This window comes from Calidris pugnax, unplaced genomic scaffold (genome assembly GCF_001431845.1).
Source record: "Calidris pugnax isolate Ruff unplaced genomic scaffold, ASM143184v1 scaffold54, whole genome shotgun sequence".
Lineage (NCBI taxonomy): Eukaryota > Metazoa > Chordata > Aves > Charadriiformes > Scolopacidae > Calidris > Calidris pugnax.
The window spans coordinates 13,446,203-13,473,153 of NW_015090864.1; the positions used below are offsets into that span (position 1 = coordinate 13,446,203).

The window sequence follows — 26,951 nt, forward strand, 5'->3', positions numbered from 1 at the left end:
GGTCAAGAAGACTAGCTGGTTTTGCTTCTCTCTTAATCAAGTCTCCTGCTTTAATTTTGACAAGTGCAGACATGCTGTTAGAGAATTAAGCAATTTTGCAAGACGTGCAATGGGTTAGAGTTCAGTGTGCTGCTGTTAGCTGCTCCCTGTCGCTGGAGGTGACAAGGGAGAAAGATAACTAAGGAAGAAAAGGAGGTTTTTAATGCTCACCCTCATCTTTCTGCATTAGTGGGTTTATTTTGGGGCTTAACTTGCAAGCTTTGCTCATGTTGATGGGCGCTGATGCAGCTCCGTCTGTGAGGGTACCGCAACGTCAAGTTGGAAGGGGTGCTGGTGTAGTAAATGGAAGGGGCACAGTCTTAGATCTCTTTTTTCCAATAGCTGTCATCCGTGTTTGCTTTAACATCTTGGAAATGCTCTCTGTTTCTACTGCTGGCCCGGTACGGAAGTGATGGTGAGCCATAAGTAAATGTGGATGATGGAGGAGAAGAGTGGGTTTTGAGTAACTGGAGGAAGAGGGAAGGCTGCGGTGCGGTTGGCAGCTGTGGGGGGCGGGAGATTTTTGGTATTTATACCAAATTCTGGAACTGAAAATGAGATTGAGGGAGGAGTTTGAAAATGAGGAGAGTCACTGGTAAGGTAAGGGTTGGGGGCAAGGAGAGGAGTCAGGGCATTCCTGTTATGGGCTCTCTTCTCAGGAGTTTGGGAGTGAGATTCTCGTTTCTTCTGGGTAAACTGGTGCTAGCCTCAAGTTTAGACCAGACCAGAGCTAGGTTATTGATTTGAAAAATAGGATTATTGAGGATTTGTAAGGAGAAACCATAACTGATGACCTCTGAACAAAACATGGGTGCAAATTGAAATAGCGCGAGAAGAAAATGTGGAGTTGGTAGCACTCAGTGTTAGTTCTGTCTGTGTTTTCCTGGTGGCATCTCCAGCTGCTGTGGTGCTGATGGTGTTTCATCTTAAACATGGTAATACCCTGCAGCTCGGTTAGACAGTAGAAGTACAGACATGGTAAACCTAAGGGTACTTTAGGATTTTTTTTTTTTTTTAAGTCTTTATAAGTTATGAATACATTTGAAAGCAAAACGATCCTTGAGATTGCTATTTTTAGGAATTTGGTTTTAAGGTATTTACCCTCCTCCATGCTAATGTGGAGTGCTGCATTGCAGTTCCTGCTCCGGATTAGCAGCGGTCAGAACCCTGAATTCAAAGAGATTGACATACCTGTTTTATTTAACCTTATAAGATAAACGTGACTATAATAGTTGAATTTATATAGTGATTTTTCTCATCATTTCTGTCAAATGCTAGGCATGTTTAGATACGAGTGACTGCATGCTTAAATCAGTGCCATAAGAAGGTATGGAAATTACACTGCTTCAAAAAGATGGGGCAGTTTGGAAAAGTAATAGCTAAATATTTTTGTTAAAAATTGCTCCCCAGAGATGAAAATAAGGCCTGTTTCGGTTAAAATATCTTGAAAAGTATTTAACAGATAAATTAACATGCTACTATGAGTGTTTTCACGTTGCTTTTGCAGATGCTAACTGGAAACCAGTTTTCCTTGTAGGTGTTTTTCAGCGTGTGTTAGTTTGTCAGTCTTTATTTGTGCCATATACCAGCTCGATCCAAGAGAATTGGGTGACACGTTGCTTCTCCTGTAAAGTAGCCCAGGGAGCCTGCTGCTCCTGCGTGGGCTGCACGGGAGGTGGGAGAGCTCGTGGAGGTGGCAGGGGAGAGTAAGGTGCCTAAATCCTATCGGAAACGTAAGGTACCATCGCCCACCTCAATCGAGCTAAGCTTTCCTGTGATTCACATCACTTGTGCATTCCTTCCACATGGTTCAGCAAAGCTGTTTATATTACAAAGTCCTACTCACTGAGCCTTGACTTTGAATCTCCCAGGGGAATAATGCAGTCATCAGAACAGAGAGTGGCATTTCAGATTTTTTATTAATTTCATGGTTAACAGGGTGTTGGAAACGTGAGGCATTGTACATAATGATGTTTTTACAACTCTCCCTGTGTATTAATCATTGTTTAGAGTTCACATTCTACAGGATTAATTTACTGTGCCCCCTTGGGAGCATATATCAAAATTGGTTGTTTCCATCTTTTCTGGTGCTTGATATTAATGGCCCCCAAATGGAAATCTTATTTCCAGTACATTTCTGAAATAAATTAGGCTCTTGATCTCATGTTGGATGCCGCTAGGGTAGACAAGTGTACTTCTGCTCTCCTAAATCTTCCCTTGAAACGCTTTCCCAGACTTGCAATTTTTTTGTGTTTAATCAACATGGAACAATCACAGCCATGTCAGACTAAAACATACACGTGTATATATACATACACACACGTGGATGATCCAGTAAAATCCATTATTCAAGTCTAAATCTAGTACTAAATTTCAAAAAAGCTATCGTAGTGGCTGAAAAAAAGACGGGCACTTAAATTCAAGTGATACTGTAAGGATGGGTGGAGGTAAGAGATAAGCTCCTGAAAGAAACGGAAAGTGCTTTTCTCTTTCATCAGATTCTCTCGTAGTTCAGTTGACAAGCTGCAAGCAAAGATGTTCTTCATTTCTTCAGCATCACTGCCCAAATTTTGATATCCCTGCGTTAGAACATTGTGCACCATTATACCCAGTGCATTTCACTTACATATTCATGAGCCCTCAACTTGATTGCTGTAATTCATCTCTGTCCTCTGGGGTTAATACTAATAATTACTGATTGTAATCAATAAACTTTTGTTGCATTATTTGTTGTATTTAAATGCAGATTTTTGGAGTAATTGCTGTTGCAGAAAAATGCTCTGAAAAGGATGCATTCTTCTTACCTTACTTGTGGATTTAGCACGCTTGGGGTTTGTGGCAGCGCTTGGAGAGAGGTCTAGGATTTTCCTACAGAGGAGTAAATCCCATGTAAAAGTTTTATTTTGCAGTTTGGGCAGGACAGTGTTATTTAGTGTACACAGCATAGACATGAGGGATTGTAGAGATACAGTGTCATTCCACTCAAGGTATTTTTGTCAAATATTTTATTTTTTCCCCCCAGCAAACAGAAAATTGTGACCGGTGTAAACAAAGAGTAGTCATGGTAAAAACATGTTTGTCTTTCACAGCCGAATATAAAGCTTTATCCTTCGTTTATTAATTCTCAAAGCTGGTTGCCACCCGCATTCTAGCGGCAGCACAAATTAACTTTTCCTTTGTTGCGGGTGCCTGACGTGACACTAATTGCCGAGTCCGGGCGTTGGCACTGGGGTGCTCAGAGCTGCCCTTTGGTGGTGGCACCTCCTAGTGGTTAGCGGGCTGTGTGCTGTGGGGAAATGTCACCAAAGTCAGCTGTTGTGACAAGGAGCAATGTTTGCAATGCACCATTTTTGGAATAGGCCACCAGGAGCTGTGTGAAACGTAGCCAGGACCCGTGTCCAGTAGTGGGGAAGGAGGAGCCCTGTGCAGTGACACGGGCTGGGGCTGGAGCTGCCTTGGGTATGGGGGCAGCCAGTGGGCAGAGGGCAGCAGGTCAGCAGGGCATGGCCAGGAGATGGCCAGGAGGTGGAGGAAGGGATCGTACCTCTCTGCTCAGCATGTGTCAGTTCACATCCAGGTCTGGGATGTCCTGGAGTCCCTTCCAACCTGACCTATTCCATGATGTTACGTTATTGGGGCATGTGGAGGTGATGTGTTATTTAATAGGTACTGGAAATACACAGCACATACGAAAGTGGATTTAAATTAATTAATGTTATGATTTATCATGATTTGGTATATAGGCTGCTTCTAGATAAAATGAATGAGTTTAAAAAAAAAATAATAAACCCCAGATTTCCACGATGCATGGAGGGAACGCATTAATAGGAAGAATTTATCTATCACAGTATTTTGCCTAGAAAATTTTAGAGTAGGAAAACAGGAAGAGTATAGGGTACCCCTATAGTACATCTCAGACTACTTTCATTATGGATGTGAGTTTAAAAAAATAAAACCCAGATTTCCACAATGCATGGAGGGAACACATTAATAGGAAGAATTTATCTATCTGAAGACACAGTATTTTGCCTAGAAGATTTTAGGGTAGGAAAAGAGGAAGAGTATAGGGTACCCCTGTAGTACATCTCAGACTACTTTCATTATGGATTTAGAAAATGATAATTTATTTTCAGAAGAGCAAGAGATTTATATCTATTTTTTGAAAGTTTATGCAAACTGCGTTATGGTTAACAGCCAAAGTAAATTTACCATTGTTTAATATCAACCATTTTCTGTTTAAAGCAAGATCCAATAGTTCCTTTGCTTTTTTATACACCAGTAGTAATGCAGCACAACTCAATAAGTAGTAGTGTTCCAGTAGTTTACTGATCATATTATTTCAATTTAGTGGGTTTTAGGAATTTAATTGCTGAAGTGGACTAATAATTACTTCATGGTTTTTTTGGCTATCAAACTTCTGTGCGGTGGACTGAAACAGATAGTGATAAATTTTTTAATGGATCACTGTTATTGTTGAAAGTGGATGTGCAGGATGCATGCAAATGCTGACATTGCTTTCCACTTTGGAAACACCCTTTCCAACATTTCAGTGTCTCAGGAAAAGTGATATTGGCCAGATGTTCAGATTTCGTCTTGGATGGATTTCTGCTAAGTTAAAGCTCTTTTGGCCAGGCTGGGAAAGTATTGGTGGATGTAAAAATGGAACAAGGTGCTTCAATGTTTTTTTTTTGGCTATCAAACTTCCGTGCGGTGGACTGAAACGGATAGTGATAAATTTTTTAATGGATCACTGTTATTGTTGAAAGTGGATGTGCAGGATGCATGCAAATGCTGACATTGCTTTCCACTTTGGAAACACCCTTTCCAACATTTCAGTGTCTCAGGAAAAGTGATATTGGCCAGATGTTCAGATTTCGTCTTGGATGGATTTCTGCTAAGTTAAAGCTCTTTTGGCCAGGCTGGGAAAGTATTGGTGGATGTAAAAATGGAACAAGGTGCTTCAATGTTCAGACTTGCATGCTTTTCTCTTTTTCGTGGCTGGTTTGTATCTGGGATCAGTATATACCTCTTGGTTGAAGACATTGTATATACACTTATGTGTTTGAAAAAATTGAATCCCTGACCAAACCTTCTTCTGAAGGCAGGATTTGTAACCACCTCGGGTGTGTATCCCTATTTCTTGGTAACACAAAATACCAAGAAATCAACTTTAGCCTGAAACATTGACAGTCCAAAAAAGCAGTTTTACAGGTAAGAAACAAAAAGATGAAAGGCAGGAGGCCTATTTTCTACTGTTCAGCTATTTTCTGTAGTCTTCTGTATCCGTCTTTATCTCAACTTCATGGGGCAAAGTAGAGTAAATGTGCTCAAAAATTGGTATGAGGGGAGTGATTGCAGGTGGAGTGTGGTCAGAAATGGAAGAGGTGACTGTCCCTTCAGCTCATCACCTGGTAACTTAAGAGTTGCTACAGGTATCAGTTGCTTTCTGAGGTCTGTTTGCATTAATGTTAAGTATTTTGCTGGCTTGTGCCCTTGCGGGGCGGGTGAATGTACTTGTGTTGTGTCATTTCTGCGCCTGTCCGTGTTTCGGTGTCACCGTGCCCTCGAGCCTCTGGTGGTCTCTGATGCCCCTCTCCCCCCGTTGGTGCTGTCGGGGTGTTACACAGCAGCTCTTTGGCCTGAATCCAAGGAGACAGGCGATGGGAAGGAGGTGCAATTCAAACCCAGGACTTGTTCCTGTAGCTGGGATCCGGCTGACACCACGGGCGTTCGTGGCGTCCCTTTGGCACCTGACTGCTTGTTTTGACGGTTCCTCCTGCAGCGCAGAGCTAGACAGGGAAATGAATGAATTCACTGGCAAATTTTCAGATATATTAGTTTTTTATTAACCATTATTTTCCTTTCAGCTTGTGTTAACACGCCCAAGTGCCATATGCTGCTGAACAAGTCCGGTACACACCCCAGCCTGATGATTTAGTTGGTTTTGATCTTTGTGTTCTCTTTTGCCACAAAGGCTTTATCTGTGCTCAAAGTACTCTAAGCAGTGAAGACAGCCACACACAGGGCCACGCACTCTTAAATTTCAGGCTGTTTTAGGCAGAAACTAAAAATATATACTTACTTGCCCTTTATCTCCTGACTCATATGTGAGAGGTTATATTGACACGCTTGGATCTGCTTCTGCCCTTTCACTTGGCCTGGTGGCCCGTCCATTTCCTTTGGGAATTACACTGAAATACCCGTGCATGACTGTCCAGTTGACAGTGTTTTAAAAAATTATTTAAGGATCTATGAACTGAAAAATGTCTTAAGGCAAAAAGGTATAAATGATGCCTCAATTTGAATCATTTCAGTTTTAGTAAGCTGATCTCTGATAGGCACAGGGAACCTTGGTGAACTCAGTTTGGCAAAGCCAATCCAGGTCCCCACACAAGTGGTAAGAAATAGCCTTCTTATTTTGGACTGAACAGATTAGAAAATATAGGGGGGGGGGATGTGGGAAAAAAAATATCTAGTTTACTGGATTTCAGGATATGTAACAAATTGTAGTGGCAACTGCAGTTGGTCTGTGCCCAGCTGAAAGCTGCAGTTGAGTTGTTATGGTCTGAGGCAAGAAGCATGGACACCTCTGGGGGAGCGCTTGCTGTACCCCCAGTACTGCTCTCTGGGGGGGCTTCCAGCCAAACACAAGGAATCACCCCCCCAGCATCCCACCCCAGCTATGCAATTTGTAGCCGTGCAGGTAACACAGTCTTTTTGATGCTTGGGGATGTCCTCCTGGTGGGCAGGTGAGGTTGAGTCCTGCAGTGGGCAGAATTTGTGAACGCTAAACATTGTAAAGGTGGGATTTTTAGCAGCCTGATTTGCTGCTTTGTCTTAAACATATAGCTACTTCTGACTAACAAGGTCATGGTGCTCTTACGCAACCCACACAAAATATTTCGAAGAATAATCTTATTTATTGTAACTTTTTGTCTTAAACACTTCTGTGTATTTTTGGAAACGGTACATTTACAAAAACCAAGACACCTATTTGGAAGTAAAGAAATCTTCCTATGCCATTTAATAAGAATACACTGCAGTTTCCATTCCTAATTCTAGGTATTGTTTTCCACATATGGTCCTTGTTTCCATTATGTGGGAACATAAAATTGTTAGCTACAGAGTATTGAGTGATCTTACTTAAAGGAATGGTTTTCTCAGTTTTTCCTTTGTGCTTTTTAGGAGTCATGTTGTATGGAATAAACTGAATATGAATGGCTGCATTCTTGCTGCCTTTGTAATGTGCTCTTGCTTCCACTCTCAGTGCTGGTGTTCACTTAGCAAATATTTATCTTCCATTATAGAGGACTTTGGAGCAGAAAATGTAGTGCTCATGAGTTTAAATTATAAGTACCTTTATAATCATAGTCAAGCAGAATAGTTAAATGGGTGTACACAGGAAACAGGAGATCTGACTTGCTTAGACTTGAGCGGAGTGATGCAATATTTAAATGAAGATATTATAAATCAGGTTTAGCATTACTTCTGTCCTTGTATTCAATGAAGTGAACTTGCTAGTTCTTCTGCATGAACTGGTGACAAAGGCCTCTATACAGCTTTTACAAAATAATAGCACATGGCTAATTTACACATTGGTGGAGCGGTGTTACCTAATGAGTTTTCTATCAAAGCGTGGTTTTATATCTCTAAATGCATTGCAGATTTGGAGAGTGCAGTATCCTTTTGCACAATGATAACAGTGAGAGGATATAAATGTGGCTTTGTTTTGTTGACAAAATGTGAAAATCTAATTGTAATACACAAACTCCAATTTTGAAACAACAGCAAAGCATCGGACTCCAGGCTGTTTTCTTAAGCCAGGACAACTCTGAAGAAGGGTTTTTGAAAAGCTTCCGAGTAATTTTTAAATTCTTGTTTAGTATTCTTTTCATCTTGACAGGCACTGACTTTTGTAGACTCTATGTATTTTGCACTTTTCTTGGTTTATAACTAGGAGGCATTTTCACTTGTGTGAGCACCTTGTTGCATGTGCCCTGAGCAGACCTTCTCTCTGTGGGTTAGTGTTGGAGCCAGTGCTTTGTTTGGAAGATCTCACTTGAGAGCCCGGTGCTGCCACCCAGAGAGGGTGACACCGAAGGTCTTTTGGGTGGGTGTCCTAATGAGTGATTGGACCGGTTTACTGTGCAGCTGAAGTTGTGTAAACTCCAGTAAACTCTGGTAATTGCTGATTTCCCCTTTATGACTCAGTAACTGGTCTAAGCCAAAACAGTATTTTTGGCTGCTTCAGAAAGTGCTTGAAGACTGTATTACTGCAATGGCGTAGGGAACGAGGAATTTCTGTTCACTGGTTGCAACGGAAAAATAGAACTTGACCAAGCTGTGAATACAGAGACCCTTTATCAGCGACGTAGTGGTTACTTGAATTCAAATCAGTGTTAAGTTTGGTCCAGTTCCTTTTGTGTTTAGCGAAGAGTGCATACGAGCTGACCCGTGTACAGCATGTGTTCATTGTAGACAGAACACAGAAGAGGAATTTAAATGTGTGCAGTTTGGGTGTTTCCATCTTGTTTCCTTTGGTGTGTGTTTTGGTTTTTTTTGGGTTTGATGTTTGGTTGTTTTTTTTTCCAGTATGGTGTAACTAGTCCCTTCAAAATGTGAGTACTCCCCTCCTCCCTAGACTTCTCTTCCCTCCCAAGCCTCCTCCACCAAAACCTTGATTTATGCGAAACCTTTAATAGAGTAAAAGGGCCTCAAGAGGAGGGCTGCTCTGTGAAGTTTGGAGAGGGCTTTAATGAAAAGTTTCATTGTTATTTCATATTTACTTACCAAATCCTGCCAGAGCAAATTCTTGCCAAACTAGTTTTATATATTTCTTGTCTGGTCTTGCTAATGTATTGTTTTGTATCAGGACCTTGTCTGACAGGAAAAGCGACCAGAGCAGTTCAGGCTATGGCAGAACGAATAGGTGATGCAGGAAAAATGAAGTCTATCTAAAACTTCTTATGCAATATCGAGAAACTTTTAAAGGAACTAATTAGCAGAAGTGATGCAGCTTATATATCAAAGCTATTTTTGATGTAGATTGTATGTACTGAAATAGCACAATAGTGCTTTAGAAGTGGGCGATTCGACTGTTGATTCTGTAATCATGTGTGTTTTCTTACACTTGCCTTGGATGTGGGAAATACTTGTGGGAAGAAAAAAACATAAGGATATGGAAATATAGAAGTTGTAGTTTCAGTTTGAGTGCTGTTGCGTTGATGGATGTAGTCAAGTCACTGAGCCAGTATTGCAATTATCTGTTTTTAATGTTTCCATTCTTCAGTAAGAAGATTAAGTGATGCAAGCAAAAATGGTGAAGTGTGTGACATTAAGATTCTCTTAAGCCCGAACTAGCTATTCCTTTTCTGATTTTGCAGTGAAGCCTGGCTTCTGGTTCAATTCTGACTTGGCTTTGAGATGAAGTGATTAGCAGAGGAGACCTGACTCGAGTTCTTTAGGAGTGCAAGATACTTTCTAGCTTGTCAGTTTGGTTGTGTCTTCAAAACCTGGGTCTTCCCAACTGTGTTTCGGTCTCTGATGTGGACAAGAGAGGCAGAGGACATTTCTGTAAGGGGCTGGAGGAGGAGGAAGACTCCTCTTTCCTTTTAGTTTGAGAGCAGAGTTTACAGGCACCTCTTCAGCAGACTTTCCTTTAGAACTTGTTTGTTAAGGAGCTTGGAAGGATTTCTGATTTACACAGGAGGCTTTTTCCAGCCCCGTCACCGTGTTAGTGGGGTATTCCAACTTCACAAAAAGTTTATCCTAGTATTTGCACTTACCTTTCTATAAAATAAATTTCTGGAATATGTAGCTACGTGTGCACCTCTGTATGCATGAGTGTGAATAACATAGTACTTTCTGAAATTATTCCTGAATTTTACTTTTAAAAAAATGGATGCTGAATTATCTCCTATAATGTGCTACAGCAGTAAGTGCAGTTTGAGGACAAGCCATATAGTAGGAAAATCAGTTTATTATATAATAATTACTTGCTTAGAAGAAATGTAAGGTAATGATCTTTACTGCTTAGAGAAATTAGAGAAAAAAAATCTGTAATTTAATTTCTGAAACGACTAGCCTAATGGCTGTAAAATGTAATTCTGAAATCTAATCATCTGATGATGATGATTTACAGCAGTATTTAAGGTGGATGTACTTATACAAACAATGAAGTAAGTTTCATGGTTATCAGATTTCTCCAAAATCTTTGACCTATGCATTTATATCTCATGCAAATAACCAGAGTTCTAGGATATTAAAACCAAAATAAATAGCCCTTGATTTTCTTTCATGCACCATACTATCCAAGATTTCATGCAGCATGTCCTCTCAAGATTTACAACCACATACAGATTTAGAGGAATTCTGGTGGTCCCATTTCTTGTCCTGTCCCACCCTTTACCAAATCAAATTATTTTCAATTTTTTTAAGGGTAGAGGGTTTTTTTTTTTTTGTGGGGTTTTTCTGGCATTTCTTTTTGAGCTTGTTTAGGTGGGTTTTTTCTTTTTTTGTTCCTTTTGGGTTTGGGGTTGTGCGTGTAGTGGGTTTTGTTGTTGTTGTTGTTGTTGTTGTTTTGTTTTTGGTGTTGTTTTTACTTCTAGACACTGATACCTGAAAAGAACTTGGATGCTAATTGCTATTTTTAGGAAGTCAGGCACTTTGCAAGATGTTGCAAGTTTGAAGGTCCTCAAATTAGTCACTTTCTGCAGTCGTGCTGCTCAGTGAAAAGCGAGGAGGTTCTTTTACTGCGAGATACTTAACAACAGCCCGGGGCATTGGCACTCTTATGGGGGAATATTTGAGAAGCAAGAAAAGATTATGTATCATGTTCAGGTTATGTGTTTATAGTACAACTTTCCCCTGTTAGAAAACAAACCTCTTAAGAATAAGAAGTTGAGTACTAAACAGCACTGGGGTCATGTAGCAATACACAGAAGACACTTTGTGGACGCAACCTTATTCTATCAGTTATGGTTTCCTTTTGTATCAAAAGTAATAATGAAGACTATAAAGCCAGTCTTCCCAGTTACTGGTAGACACATGTATACACACAAAACCACACACATATATATATGCATATATATATATACACACATACATATGTGTCTGTATGTCTGTATATATGTATCTTCTTTTAATTAAAATGTGGAAAGTGTTCTTCATGTAAGATTTAGATATCCCATCTACCAAAGCACAGGTAAAAGCCTGTTGATATAATTCAAATATTGGTTTGTGCCCTTCATAGCTGTTTTGTAAAAAGACCTTCACTTTACAGCTGTCATATAATGATCTGTGCCTGTTGACCACTGTCTGAGATACTTTTATTTTGAGGACAATGTATTTTCCTTTTATATAGTGCATATATTCAGTAACACTAGGAATGCTGTTCCCTACATGTCAGTGACAGGACCGTGACTCATGCAGAGCCGATAAAAGTGGGAAGAGTATGTATCTAATCTAGGGCGATTTAAAAAAAGAACTTTGGCTTTACATCTCAATTTACATTTATTTACAGGAATGTGACCGAAATGGATGTTTTAATGTCCAGCATTTGTAGGACTGTGTTATTACCTATATGGTGGAATAACCTTTTTCCGTTGGTATGGGATATCTGATACTATTTTCTTCTCCTTTTATGCAGGATCCGAACTACTGGATACAAGTGCATCGACTGGAGCACGGGGATGGTGGGATCTTAGATCTCGATGACATTCTTTGTGATGTAGCCGATGACAAAGACCGAGTAAGTACAAATAGCTATACAGCAGCTCAGCACACACCGTGTATATCAGCATTCTGTGCTTCCTGCACATGTACAAAAATAGGAGTAAATACAGAGATCTTAGGTTATTTTCTATAGTTTGCTTAACAGATGTGAGAAGTCTGTTACGTTGTTCAAAAAGTGCTAGAAATCTTCTATTAAAATCATGGGTTTTCCATCGTTTTTTGTTCTTAGAAGTTCAAGTAAGAGTAGAAGGCTGCAAGAATAAAAAAACTCATACAGTGGAAAAATAATGCAAAAAATTGAATCTGTAAGTTAAGATTTTAGCTTCACATTACCAGTTGAATATGTGAAAAATATATGCTATTTTTAAACTGTGGAGGGTTGGTGAATTGTTTTTCAAAAATCTTTTTGGGAGGAATTGCTGGTTACACAGAACTTGAGAAAATAATTATATGCTGCTGGGTCTTGAGTCCTTTTACTCTTTTTATTTTTTTTTTTTTTTTGGTAGAGATTTAGATCGCAGTCAGCTGAGAGGGTTTTGGTTATTGGCTGTTTGTTTGAGGTTATAGAAATTAACGTCTTTGAATTACAGGTTCAAAAAGGGTAAGGTAAGAAACACTGTGGCGAAGGGTAAAGTCGAATGTAAATACTGCACTTTTCTCTGCAAAGCCACATGTGTTTGCTGAAGCTCTTGAGAGCGTCTCAGCCTGATACAGACCTCAGTTTGGAAATGTGTTTCAGGACCCCGCTCCTTCACTGACGGGATCCTTAATTGCCACTGTTGGAAGCAACAAGCACTCTGAAGGCTCCTTGAAAACTGGCCAAATGATGACTCTTAGGCTTATTTTTCAGAAATAAATACTTTGCCTGCAGTTATTTCTTGTGACAAAATTTAATTGACATGGTTATTTCAACTGGGACTTTATAAAGAAAAATTATGTGAGGAGTCTTGGGACAGGGAGACTCCCCTCTGTCTGAAATGTTGGGATTACTCAAGCTGTATAAAGTAACAGTGCTGAGTTTTCAGGAATTTCTTCCATAAAAATAGTGCCCAGCTAAGATTTCATGAAAAGCTAATTAAAACCTCTAGTTAGTTATCTCATATTGAAGTGCTCAGCTGCGTGATTAGTTTATCTTGTGTTTACAGGTCTCAAAGAGACTGGTGCAAGTTGTCACTATATATATATATATACACACACACATATATATATATATTTTAAAACTTATTTGAATCATGTGCTTCTTAGCTTCTCACATGCCCCTCCCTTCAGAAGAAGTTAAAATTCTGGTGACTTCAAGACGTCATTCTTTGGCTGTGACCTTGGCTTGCCGCCTTCAAGTGGGGTAATTCCTCACAGTGAAACTCTGTGGGTGTTTTTATGTGTGTGACTAATAGATGAAAAACTCTGAGTGCAACTGAAACAGGCTAAGTCATTATTACAATATTGTTTTTGTGTATAGATGGACAAGATACCTAGTAATTAATAGTATTTATTTCTGCTTTTGCCAAGCTCGTATCCTCCAGTTCTGTGAATCTGGCACGTCTCTGCTGATAGTGCTTGTCAGCTAAATTTCCTTTTTTTAAAGCACCTTGTATTATTGATTAGGAAGGTGCAATATAGACATGTATTGTGTTATGCTGTGTTATATCCTTGAATTAATCATTGCTGCTTGACCTTGATGTTTGACTCTTTTCAAGCATTTCAGTCATTAGTCATTGTTTTTCAGTTTCCCATCTTACATTTTACAGCTGACCTTCCTGGTTCCCTTTAGTTTTGGATTGTTTGCTTTGCATTTGATGCTTCCTCCAATAGCAAGTGTATCAACTAGTTCTGTGCTAGCAGAACCTGATATAGGTGTCTCATTAATGCAAGGTTCTGAATATACCTCCAGCTAGTGTATTTTATATATATACACTTAAGCATATCTTGTTAAAAAGCATTTAAGCAGATGATGTCTAAACAGTTTTTTAAATTATTATTGAGGTCTGTAGGATTAGTTAGGCTCAAAATTAAACATTAGCCTGTATCTCTTTTTTTTTTTTTTAATTGGGACAAAAATATCTAGGATATTCCAAAGCTGAACACTTAATCTCTCTTTATTCACATTCACAAGGAAGTTCTTTATATTCTTGAAGACAAGTTCATTGTGCTATTTGCTACTTAGCATCTATACTTCTGAAATTCAGTTTACTCTTACCATGGTTCTTTAGATGTAAGAATCATTCCCATGGTGATAAAGGAAATTTTTGCCTTTTTTTTTTAATGTTGCTTTTATGCCATAATTATTTGTACAGTGTCATATAAGCACAATACAGAATATGAAGCAGCTAAGGACTAGCTTGTACTCTTGATGAATTTATTGCTCTCTAGTCAACTATATATAGTATATAGTTAGTATAGTATATATAGTAAAATAAAACTGTAATGTGAAGAATATATTTACTTCTATTCTACTGTCTCTATGGAGAAAATGAATGTTCTATCCCATAGGATGAATACAAAGACCCTTAGAAACAGCAGCTGTTCCGGTATGGAATAAGAGAAGTATTTTTGTGATGGTGGCCTTCACATTAAAATGTAGTGTGGTAGGGTGACTTTATTTAGCTTCTTCAGTCCCTACATTTTCTTGTTCTTGTAATTTACGAAAAAAGAAAGGGTGAGTAAGGATTAAGCAGTTGCCCTTTGGAATGATCTGTGATGTTCGATGTTGTTCCCCCTTAAAAAAATAAAAGGAGAAAACCATGAAACAAACTGCATGGAAAAACTGATTTTGCTAAGCTGTTTGTTCCTTTCTGAAACAGTGTTTCTTAAGCCCTTTAACATAGTTCATTGAGAAAGTGCATAATGCAGTCTAACTTAGCTGGCAGGCAACTTCGACATTCATATTACACAATATCACTACATATTAAATTACTGATGAAAACTTTGTTAATGCAGCTAATGGTAGTAACACTATGAAAACAAAAATTAATAAATGCTCACTGGCTATTTTTCTTTCTTGTAAAACTTTGTGATTGATCGAAGTGTAAATTTTGTCCAGGTTTTATCATGGAAAGATAGTTTTCACTAGAAATATATCAATGTTTTTTATATTTATCTGTCTCTCTGTATACATGATACAAGTGGATTGGCTTGTCTTTATTGTTTTTTGAAAAATATTTGGCTACAAGAAAGAAAAATCTCTTTTCAGCTAGTGGCATCCATTCCAGTCCTAAGTATGAGCATGTTTGGTATTGTTTGAGGAAACTCCTTGGAAAGCTTGGGCAGATGAATATCCAATATCTCTTTTCCAGAAATAAAGGAGAAATAACTCCTTTTAACTTGCTTTTAGTCAACTGCATAACCTATTCCTGTTATTTTAAAAATACAGGTTCCTTATTGCATTTAGTGATTAGAACAATATTTTAGAGATAGGTTAACAAACTGATTTGCTTAGATTTCTTTTACTTGTAAAAATTAGCCCTTCATTTCAAGGCTCTTCAAAAAACATATGTCAACTTGACAAGTTTCCAGCCTGATGATAACATACTCGATGACCTCAGTTCAGTTTTTAGTAGGCAGACATTCTCAAGAGCGAAAAAAACCCCAACCAACTGAACAAAAATAACCCTCAACCATCCTTAATAATCATGGTTTCTCCTGGTGGGACGAAGCCCATAGACACTTGAGTGATTATCATGCTTTGGGTGTAATATGGAAGTACTTATTCAGGGATCTCATAGGTCCTTGTTTATCCATGGAAAAAGATATTCAGGAAATTGTTGTGTAATCTCCCACTTGTATTTTGCACAATTAAAAAAAAAATTCTTGTGCAATGTTATGTTATTTTTTTCCTGCATAGTAATGCTCAGGCCGTTGCTTGGTTAAAAGCCTTGGAGATCAAAATGTCTATGTTTGGTGTAGCTACGTTTCTGAAAAAATAGAGGCTTTCCCTCTCAAGAGAACAACGTACATCTGGCATTAACAGCCACTGATTTTGGTGAGAAGTTGGGCCAACACAGCTAGTTTGCAACAATGTACGGTATGAACCTAATGGCAACTATCCATAAATTCTTTTGCCCAAATGTATTAGTTTTTTAGTAGTTTGGAATTAGCAACCTGCAAAAGCGTCATTAAGTCGTCTTATTTCCTTCATCACTGTCCTAATAAATTCAACACACTAGTTCTGAAGTAACCGCTGTGTTTTGGTGTATGCGTAAGTGTTACAGCCTGGGTTTTGTTCTCTAAATGAAGGGATGGGCTTTCCTTGCTTGACTTACCATTTTCAAATCCTCAGTCAGCTCTTCACGCTGCATAATTCATACTGACGCCCACTGAGTGCAGATATAAAAGCCAGAGGAATATGGTTTGGTATTGTCTGGAGTGAAGTTTCATGCTTACCACAGTATTTGTGTGTGTGGTGTTAGTATCCAGCCCAGGTCACTCTAAGATCCAGGTGATGTTGATACTCACTGCTGGTTAGACACACTTTGAACCTCCTAGAACGAAGCACAAGAAGTTGCTATTTTGAGTAGAGTGCTGTTGGTGAGAATGGGATGGAGATTCATTTCATAGATCTGTGCTGAAACAGAGTTTGTAAACACTCATGGTCTAGATTTAAGTATGTTAAGTAATCAAACTGCTGCTGAAATTCAGTTATATCAATAGCACTTAATTTGCATTGACTTCTAGAGACCTACAGAAACTCTGTTAATATTATTATGAATTTAATGCTTGCTCACGTCTAGTGTGATGGGAGAAATTCTTTGAGCAGCTTCTTCACATAATATGAAGGCATATTAGGAGCTTTTCCCAGCATAGTGGAAAGGAAATGAACTTTTGGTTTTTGTGTTAAACATATGGTCAATTCTAAATAATACTGTTGTTTTGTTTACTTCCTCTTGGGAAGCGTTGTTGAGCTGGAGAGGCATGTGATACACAAAATGTGGGTCTGGAAAGGATGACTGCATCTTGTTTGTAACAAATGTTAACTTGAAACCAACACAAAAATAAGCATTTTGAGCAAATGCGTTATGATGTTAAGGTTAAAGGCTAGCTAGGGACTGGACAGCTGTGATTACAATGTCTCACTGCTGTTGAATTTGTTCTGTCACTCTTATTTTTAGGGACAGTTATGCAAGACCCCAGTTCTATAGTGAATTCTGGGTAGAACAGTGACAACCTGATGCTGGTAGAAAGAATGAGATTCTAGTACTTCTGAAGTTCGTTTCTGCCGTTAACAGATAAGAACACTGGAATGAATGAAAGAACATCTGGGTCCAGTGCAGCAAATCTGACAGCAAAACCTAAAAATGCAAAAAAAAATTACTCAAAAATATGATTCTTAGTATTCACAATACGAAGATTGGTATGCCCTTCTTCCTTTTTGCTCAAAACTTCGCTATCAAATTAAATTTAAATTTCAAGTACTGTCGTGATTATCTCTGCCACAGTGTGCAGCTTCTCTCTTCTTATTCTGTGTCTGCCTTCACTGTATCCCAGGAAAACAGGATGACCTTGAAACAAATTGTTGTTACTCATAAGTGACTTGGCAAAACACATTTTGAGCATAAGGCATTCTTTTCCTGTAACAGCTTAAAATAACTACTTGAGCCACTGAGCTTGGGAAAGTATTGATACTGGGAAAGAAACCCTTTGTATAACAATTCCATGATTATTTTCTGTTAAAAAATTAGAAAACTTCAGTTTAACTATGAGCTCTTGATATCACCTAGTATTCTGCGTAGTTTTTATTTTCATTTCATTTTATGAGACTGATAATTTGATATTTACAAATTTGTCAGAACTTCAGTTAAAGCACAGTGTCTCTGTTTTGACCAGGTTTTTTTGCATTAACACTATTGACTCCTTATTACTGGGGTGGCCACATGTTTTTTAGGTTGTCTTGCTGATGGACTTAAAGTAGAAAATCAAAGTTTTAATGTAGTCTTTTATTCCCAGCTGCTATTTGATGAAGACATACTTGGAAATAACATGCTCTGAGTATAGATATTATCTTCTGTCAAAGAATGGAATTAAAATGCTTGTAGTATAACTACAAATTAAGTTTTAAGTTCACAGTGTTTATGGATGAGACTAAAAGTCATGGAAATGAGGGAATACTAGATATTTAATATTGAAAACGTGCATTTTCCAGTCACGAGGAGATATTAGATGTAACTGTATGTTGTTTCCCATCTGTAGTTCTCAGTTTTTCTTCTCTTTTTAGCACTGTTCTCGAAATTATGAATCTCATAATCATTTACTTTTTCTTGCTCTGTGAAGACAGCATTTCTGTTCAAGATTTCTTGCTTATTTTGGGGATAAACTGCAACATCCAAATTCCTTTCCTGTGTTACTGAAGTAGTTGTGTCAATGTACTAAATTCCCATCTAGGAGAGGAGTGACATTTGTGAATGTATAAATTAGTTTCCATGGAGATCTGAAGAGCTGCAGGTAAATCTGACTTCTGAAAATTGAATAATTCGGTGAAAACTGTTCTCTGAGGAATAGGAGGCCCATATGCGAATGTGATATATTGGGGAAGACCACAACAGAGCTGTGAAGAAAGTGATGCCTAGCAAACCTTCCTGTATTCTCAGCAGACAGTGACTGGGTTAGTACTGTCAAACCCCCCCAAACTTGCCGTGGCATAAGAGGAAAGGTCTTATGGATACGCAGCTGGTTGGAAGGTGGAAAATTGAGCATGTATTATTCATTATGTTTGCAATTGTTCTGAAAAATGGGAAGCAGGTTGCGAACACCAGAGTGACAAATTCCATTATTGTGTGGGAAACCAAATGTTGATGGTAAATGCTGGGTATGAAGGATTGCAGAAGCATCCTGTGATACAGAGGGAGTAGACAATGACATGGTGGATGAAATACCATTTTGGCAAATGTGATGTGCTTTCAGAGAGTGCTTCAGCTGAACGCACAAAATAATGAGTTCTGGGCTAGCTATTACATTTGGGAAAATGTTTTTGATTTTGTAATAGGCCTCTGGGAACATTGGCTTATACTGCAAGGTACAGCTCTGAGACATAATAAGATCTGAGAAGGCTTCCAGCACCTTGTCCTTGTGTCTGCCTATTCCCCATGTTGTTGTTGTTGTCCTTGTCCTGCCACTTACCTTGTGCAGGCTCTGGTACTCTGGACCCTGTCTCTCAGCAGATGTATTCACTAAAACTGCAGAAGTCTACTTCTTGCACAAGTAACTGAATATTTTTCTGCTATTTTGTGAGTCAGTTCACTGAAGGATCCGGCAAGCTGTGCCTTTTTCAGTGCAAGATCTAGGGGCAAAAAATGAAACTAAAGTTTACATTAGCAAAGAATGCAGTACCTTTTGTTTTCAAATTTGATTTTTTGAATGCTGCAGGCTCTGGTATTTAGGGAAACTGTGAATGGATATAATCCAGATCTTTTTCTCTATCTTTAAAGGTTTTAAGATCTCTGTCCTTTTCAGTTTCCTTCATAATTTACTTTCTATCAATGGGAAATCCATTCATTATCTCTGCTCATTCTTGTTACGTTTCTTACACCTAATGTGTTTTTTATTGAAGTGAAATGATCAGGATTGTACCTGGTATTTGATACAAGCTCAGATGCATTTTAATGGACTTTTAGAGTTTATTTGTGCTTTTGTCAGTCTTAATTGCTAATATTTATTTTTGTGCAAAGAAGGTTGATCAGAGTATGTCATAAGAGTAGCTATCTATAAAAGGCTTTCACACTTTCCTTGACCTTAATTTTTATGATATGTCAGAATAGTTGTGATTTTTATCAAATGCAGCAGATGCTTCAAAAAGTTTTGGAGGGTTTATTTTTTTCTTGAGATGTCATGGCTTAAAAGCATACATAATGCTGAGTTATCTGCTTATTTATACTCTTCAAAAAGATTATGCCTGTAAAGCACAGGAACTGGTAATTTAAGCAGGGTCTCATTTTGTTAGAGTTTCTTTAATCTAAACTTTGGTGAAAACCACAGAGTGTTGGAATTATGATGTTCTCGCAGTGTCTAATCTTAGTAACACTGAAGGTCAATATGTGGCTGTGGATGATGACTGCTACAGCATTATAAATCCATCACAATTAAGAGAAACTTTGTACTAAAAATACTTAATAATGGATTTTCTTCTATATCCTGTAGTAATTACAGATCCATTACTTATATGTAGTTGTAAATAATATGAAGCAGTGCTTTCTTCACAGTGAAAATCTCCACAGAAATCTGCAGTGAATCTGGATTTAGGCCATTATGGTTAATAAATTCATGATATTCTGATAGCTTTGCATTAATTTTAGCCATATCACTTTGTCCTAGAGGTATATTATTCATCCTACAACAAGGGAAGAATTTGCAGAAAAGGTTGGTGCTATGAATTCATTAACACTACTCTCTTACTCCTTGATATCGGCAGGTCTTAAATGCTGTTCCAACTTCAGAGATATTTCCTAACAGAGGTGGTGAGACATACACTAGAGGACTGACCCATATTAAAGCTTAATTATAGTAATGGATAATCCTGCAAGTATAAATTATTCACAGTTGTTTTGTATGCGAAGGAGCGTCATGAATAAATTAAAGAAAAGTTTCTGGAAAAGACCCTGGACAATGGCATGTTTGTCAAAAGATAGTTTTCCTCCTTGTATTTTAACTGAGATTTGAATCTCACAGCATTAGGTTTGCAGGCACATTCCCATATGCACAGCTTTGTGCTTGGGGTATGTTTTGCTTAATGGAAATCAATAGCAGCAGGTCTTGGGGCTCTACACCCTTGTAGTGTTCCTTGACTAATACGTTATGCAAGGGAAACATTCCTACCTAAACACAGTCCTGGTACAAAAGTTGCAATCTCAGCTGTCTGATAAGATTCCCACACTGTCAGTAGGATGAGACTTTGTTAGTGTTACCCTCTTATCCGTTGATACCAACAGGGCTTAGGAGAGTGCTGTAAATTCATAGTTATTTCCCAGGAAGGATGGTAAGATTCATACGTATGCTTGGACTTATTTTTCCAGTTGGCTTAGTAGATAAATTACCTTATAAGTTTGTAGCATGAATAATCTTTCTGACAGAGAGAGAAAGGAGAAAATATGAATTAGATTAAAATAGGGCTTCAGATGAATGGGGGCAGCTTTCTTGGGCGAAAGGCTCCTTTGGCAAGTGCCTTGGAACCAATGAGAAGAAAATAATGCTGTCTTTTTGGGGGAGCTTTCACCAGTCTGCCTTTTCATATACCTTCCTAGCAGTAGCCCAGAAAGGAAGGAGTTAAGAAGATGCTTTGAACCCAAAGTCTTCTGCTTGGTCCCCACACCCTGTTGGAGTACTTCCACACCCTGTTGGTGTGCAGGGAACTACCTTCCGTTCACCTTTAGCGTGCTCAGCAGGATAGTCACTACATTTTTCAGATTAGCATCACTGCTGAAGCCTGTTTGAGTTTATACAGCAAGAAGGAGTCCTGCCTGCTCTTCCCTGACATACAGCATTACAGGACCATCAGCTTTTTTCATTTGTACAGCCTGTTGGAAGAACTTAAATTTGTTGATGGGCTCCGTTCCTTGTGGGTTGCTCCCCTTGCTACAGGATTGAAGACTGTTCTCTGTAAGCTTGGGGGAAGCTTGGTGGTACTGAGTTTTTATTTTCTTGGGACACTGTTTGCTTGAAGGTAACCATACTTTGGTGGATGAAATGGCAGACACACCTAAGAGGAAAATTACAAAGAAGTCGTCGTCTTTCTCCTATGATCGCCGGAGAGATTCAGTGAAAGTCAGGAGACAGTCCAAGTCTCTTAGCTTTAAGTCAGCTACACTGGGTGCTCAAAAAAGGCAGACGCAGAAAAAGCAGGTTTGTATTTGGATGTTTCTCAAAAATTATCCTTAATTATGAAATTCTTAAAAAGATTGTAAAACTTGCTGTGTTAATACAAAGTGGAAAACAGTCTCTGCTGATTTGGAGTCTGTGTGTGAGTATGTATGTGTATATAAACTTGCGTGCAGGAAAAGCTGGATTTCTTCTGATATGGTATTTCTTAAGAGCTAGCTAGACTTGTGATGTTAATTTTATTGCAAGAAAAGTCTGCATCTTCTCTGCTTTTAAGACGTGGTTTGTGATTTCTGTTTTGTCTCAAGGAATTGCTCCTATAGCATAATATGTGCCCTTTGAGCTTTTGGTAGGGTGTTGTCTGTTGTACTGAAAAACATGATGGGTACTGGAACTTTTGAAACTATTATTCAGATTAGAACTGTTTCACTGCTCTTCGTTGTTATTTTTATTTTTAATGTTGAAATGTACCAGACTGAGAGCTTTAGGGAGTGAAATATTTTACGTATTCCAGAACAGGTACTGCCAGTCAGCAGCAGCAGCAGCACCTGTTCTGGTGGGACCAGTTCTTAGGGTTAGAGGGCACTTAATGCCCTGGCAGCGCTGCACTGCTATAGTAAAAGGCTTTCATACGCAGGTCTTTATCTTTTGTAGTTGGGATCTAATTAAATGAGATCTCTCCAAAGAGAAAATGTAGTGTGCGCTGTAGTAAATGGAATAAAAACAAGTGAGTCAGTTCATGAAATGTCTTTGTATTCTGATCTCCAATTTAATCTAATATGAAAGGAGCAGGGGATCACGGACTATCAGCCATCTCTTGCTCTGCATTTGTGTGCTCAGGGTGCCTTTTTGAAGCTTTAAAGGAACTTTCTAGGGAATTTTTAGGTAGCTGTGTAGAACACAAAGTATTTTAAGACTTTGCAAATAGCGCTTCCACAAATGTGTTGAAATAAACTAGCTTTTCATTAGCAGTGTAAGTGAATTTCTCATGTGCAAGTAGTTTTCAGGCCCTGACCACCACATCTGCTCCTGAATTTTGAGGATAGCATATTCACTCAGATTTAAGAGAGTTTAAGTATTAGGTTTAAAACACAATGGATTTGATGTGTGTGAGTTCATGTTTGTTGTTATTGAAGTTAAAATGTCTATTTAAATAGCAAAATATTAACTAGTAGAATACTAGGATGTTCCAACTTTAGTGTGCTTCTTTAGTGTTAATATAGTCATAGCTTGAAGCCCCTTTGTTTGAATTGAAGTTCCAGAAGTTTTAAATGAGGAAATACTTGAAGAAATTGGGAACACCTTCAAAAGGGCATCAAGCTCTGACTCTTCCCCGCCCTCCCCCCCCCCCATTGTCAGATGCAATTTGAGAAGTTAGAGTCATAAATCTAAATTTTACAGAGATGTGAAATACCAAATGACATCTGTGAGCATTCATGTTCATTCGATCTTTTGGGGAAATGGAAAGACTACCCAATTCAATAATTTCAGTTGTAGGAGCAAATCCATGAGTGCCCTGTATTTCAATTTTTACAGGCCTTAAAGTTCTTGAGACTTTCTCATCTTTTTGGATGGCTGCCATGGTTACTGTGTGACCTCTAGTGGCTAATGAAAAATATGCTCAATTACAGAATTGAAGCTGATGCTTGGAAAAGTCATGAACGTGCATTCTTGTTGGTTTAATTATTTAATCCTCTGAATTCTATTTTTATTGAAAAGAAAAAAAAAATATCTGTTTTAAGGTTATCTTTTATGGTGTCACTTCCAGAAAAAGTGTCTTGCTAAGACACTTGATTGTGTTGATCAATGCCCTGTTTTGATCAACTTGTGTATTGGATAGATCTGAAGAAGGGCTTTGCTACCTCAAGAATGTGGTTTTTTTCCCCTCTGAATGCTCCAGTTAACTGTAAAAAAATGTTATTTTTTTCCTACAAGCTTGGTCTTGCTTCAGTCTTTAAATCCTTACAATTAAGTGAGACAAAACCATCCCTACCTCCTCCCTGCACCACCCCCTGCAATGGTAACTGCTGCTATGCACATTGGAAATGTTGTCAAACACAGAACTTGACTGCTTTTGTTGCTGTTGAACTTTTGAAGTACTTGAGTTATAAGAATCTGATCAGTTTTTAACCAGCCAGAGCTAACTCTGCTCAATGCAGTGTAACTTTGGTGATTACTCAGGTTTGTTCCAGGCCCAAGTTATCAAGTGAGCAGTAGTTCAGTTACTGCAGCAGGAGAAATAATGCTTAAAAATTTCTTTTTTGTGACTTGAATCTCTTTCTCCTTTTTTCTTCTTTTTTTTTTTTTTTATTTTTTAAATTTCCAACGGATGCTTGACATCTGAGAATATTTAAAACTGTGCTTTGGTCTTTGCTGTTTTAGAAGACAATAGTAGACTTTGCTGCTCACAATATATGTGGTTTTACTGGGTAGTTCCCTGGAGGAAAAAAAACTGTGCCTCTGCTTAGACAGGCAGACAAGCCAAAATTAGTTTTCTAAATGTTTTGGTAGATTGATATCAATCAAAGTCAGTTAAAATAATAATACTCTAGAAAATCCTTTCCTGGTTTTCTATCACTGCATTCTCGGCAGAGTTTTATTTCTTTTTTCCTTTTTGTGGTAAAATTTCCATGCTGATTTTTTTTTTTCTCATAAAACATTAAGGTTCATAAATCAGTGGTAAAATATTAATGAGAATCTGAGAACAATTAAAAAAGGCATTTGTCACAGTTTCTGAAATACAATTATATGGCTGTGTTTAAGGCAAATTTCTGCACTTCTCTTGCATTACTGTTGGGGTTGGGTTTTTTGGTTAGCATAGCAAATTTATTAGAAATTGAAAATCATAAAGCGTTCAAACCCAACAATTTCAAATATCCCACAGAATGTAAAAATAAACCTTCTCAAGATAATCTTCCCATTAAATTACTTGCTACTGCTGGTCACTTTTTTTTGTTCTGTTGATTTTCCTGTCTGTTCTCAGGTAGAAAATCTGATGGTAATGACTTTCACGGGCTGCTGATATTGTCATATTAGTTGATCTGGATGGAAAACCACGTTACAGAAATATGTAGGAGTGTTATGCAACATAAGCTATGAAATGTTTGATAGTTTTAGGAGTAGTTGCCTCTTATGTTCTGAACGAAGAACAAAATCAGTTACATGAAGTACATGAAGAGTTTTAAGAAAATTTGAGATCAAGATCCTTATAGGCAAGGGAACATAAAAAAGAGATCCAGTGCTATTTTTAGCTGTTTTGTGAGAGCCTCTCAAGTCCTATTTCTGTCTGTCATCGCCAGCTGACTGATTACCGTGACATGGGCTGGGGCCTCAGTGGATTAATTAAGATCTGAAGCTGTTTTCCTGAAAACTACTTATGTTTTGGATACAAAGTTTTGGAACTTGGCAGGGTTTCAGGCTCATACAAGAGTATAAGGGGCTTGCATAGGCTGCAGATTTGTGGTTTGTTCCCCTATATTTCTATTTCTTTTTTCCCATGGAGCGCTATAGAATTGAACTGAATAACTTTATTTTCTTTTTCCTTTCCTTTAAACTCTGTAATTCCGGAACCGTGTGGGATGCACCGTCCGCTATCCCAGATGCGGAACAATATGTACAAAGAGGGTGTTGTTAGAAAACCTCAAAATCTGTGTTTAAATATGCCTCAGTTAATAGGAGTGCTCCAAATCCTTTGTTGTGAGCATCTGAGAGCAGGCAAAAGGCCTATGAGTTACAATTTCTGCTCTCTTATTAGAAGGAAACACTGGGTGGAGAAGCAGCGCTGGGAAGGTTGGGGATGTAACGGAAGGAGCCTGCTTAAAGAGAGCAATGGTTTGTCACATTATCTTCCTTACCACAGAGTTTATATAATAGATGTGCCAGGTGCAGTGCTACTTGTGTGTGACAGGTCTGGTGAGCAAAACCCATAGCAGCAATACCAGCAAAGAAAATTACTGAATTATCTATTCTTAGAATCATAGAACGGTTTGGGTTGGAAGGGACTTTAAAGATCACCTACTTCCAACCCCCCCCTTGCCATGGACAGGGGCACCTTCCACTAGACCAAGTTACTCAAAGCCCCGTCCAACCTGGCTTTGAAGGCACCTGGCCTGTTTAGATATCTAAAATGTAAAGAAAAATTAGGTATGAGAAGAATCTCAAATAATTAACTTTCAGACATTATTTTTGAAAACCATGATCTGTGATTGTTTTGCTTCTATTGATTTTCTTCCTATCTTTTGCAAGAGCTTGTTTTGAAGTCCCTTGGGAATCTTGAATGTCTTCTCTGGGGAGAAGGAAGTCAGTTTTAAGTGCAAGCCCTCAGGATTTGTTGTGAAAATCTGATCCTGTTTCTTTTAAAATGAAACCAGACAAGCATGTAAAGAGGAAAGAGCATGTGATGTGTGTAACAGAGCACTGGGAGATAGGAGTGTGCAGGTTCCTCTGGCACTTGAATTGTTAGAAGAAGCTTGGCCTATCAAAACTCATTCACTCTGGAGCGTGGCCAGCTGCTAACCATGGTGGTTAGCTATTATTATTAAAATTGTGATAATAGCAGGGTCACCTCGAGTTGAACACAGAGTGGTGTGGTAGCAGAGGCTCGGCCATTGTCACCTTGAGCTGCTGCTTCCCTTTTCTTTCCAAGGCTTGTTCACAGAGGTTGTGGTAGATGTGTGCATTGGAGTGCTTCCTACAGCAACATAAGTCGTCGTACCTTGGTGTTTGCTGCCATGGTGTTGGTTAGTGCCCTTTTCTGTGCTGGTTTCCAGGGCACTGGGAGAGAAGTTGCCCTCTCCCAGAGGCGGCAGGTTCCTTCCCATGGCTCCTTGTCCTGGCTGTTAATATGGCATCACGTACGCTCATACCATTTCAGCATTTCAGGAAATATTTTGTTGCAGTGATGAAGTAACAGCACGTTGCCAGGAGCTTTTAAATTTAATTGGTGATTTCTTTAATGCGAGTGAAATATTAGGCTTTATTTTGACAATTTTACTGAGTAATTGTTGTTATAATTCGTGTGGGAGTTACCATGGTGAATCACACTTCCGGATTCCTAAAGGTGCGGCTTCGTGATGGATTTTAGCTGAAGTCAGGCTGTGGTGCTGTGATGGAGGGCCACCTCGTGCTCCCCCCGGCCATGGCCCTGCTTCCCACCTCCCCCTGGCACCGGCACCAGCTCTCGGTTGTGCAGAGTGGGGTCGGCGTGCTGATCGGCCTGAAAACTAACCTTGCCAGGGAAAAAAAGGACAATGGTCATGGAAGAAGGGGTAGAGACAAAGGTCTCTACCTGTGAGGAGCAGCCTGGAGGCTGGGGGCAGCTTCATTATCACCAGAGCTATGGCAGAGCATGAGTCTCCCTCAGCAGGGCTGGGCAGGGA

The 26,951-nt window shown here is 38.7% G+C and overlaps 1 protein-coding gene across 7 annotated transcripts in view; it reads left to right on the plus strand.

Annotated features, from left to right (window-relative positions):
• Positions 1-11,680: 11,680 nt before the first annotated feature.
• Positions 11,681-26,951, plus strand: part of PARD3 (par-3 family cell polarity regulator) — a 406,440-nt gene continuing 391,169 nt past the window's right edge. For all 7 annotated transcript variants that reach the window (XM_014945082.1, XM_014945087.1, XM_014945084.1 and 4 more), the window contains exon 1: positions 11,681-11,788. In XM_014945082.1, the coding sequence (XP_014800568.1) occupies positions 11,681-11,788 (108 nt within the window). The remainder of the gene's footprint in view (positions 11,789-26,951) is intronic.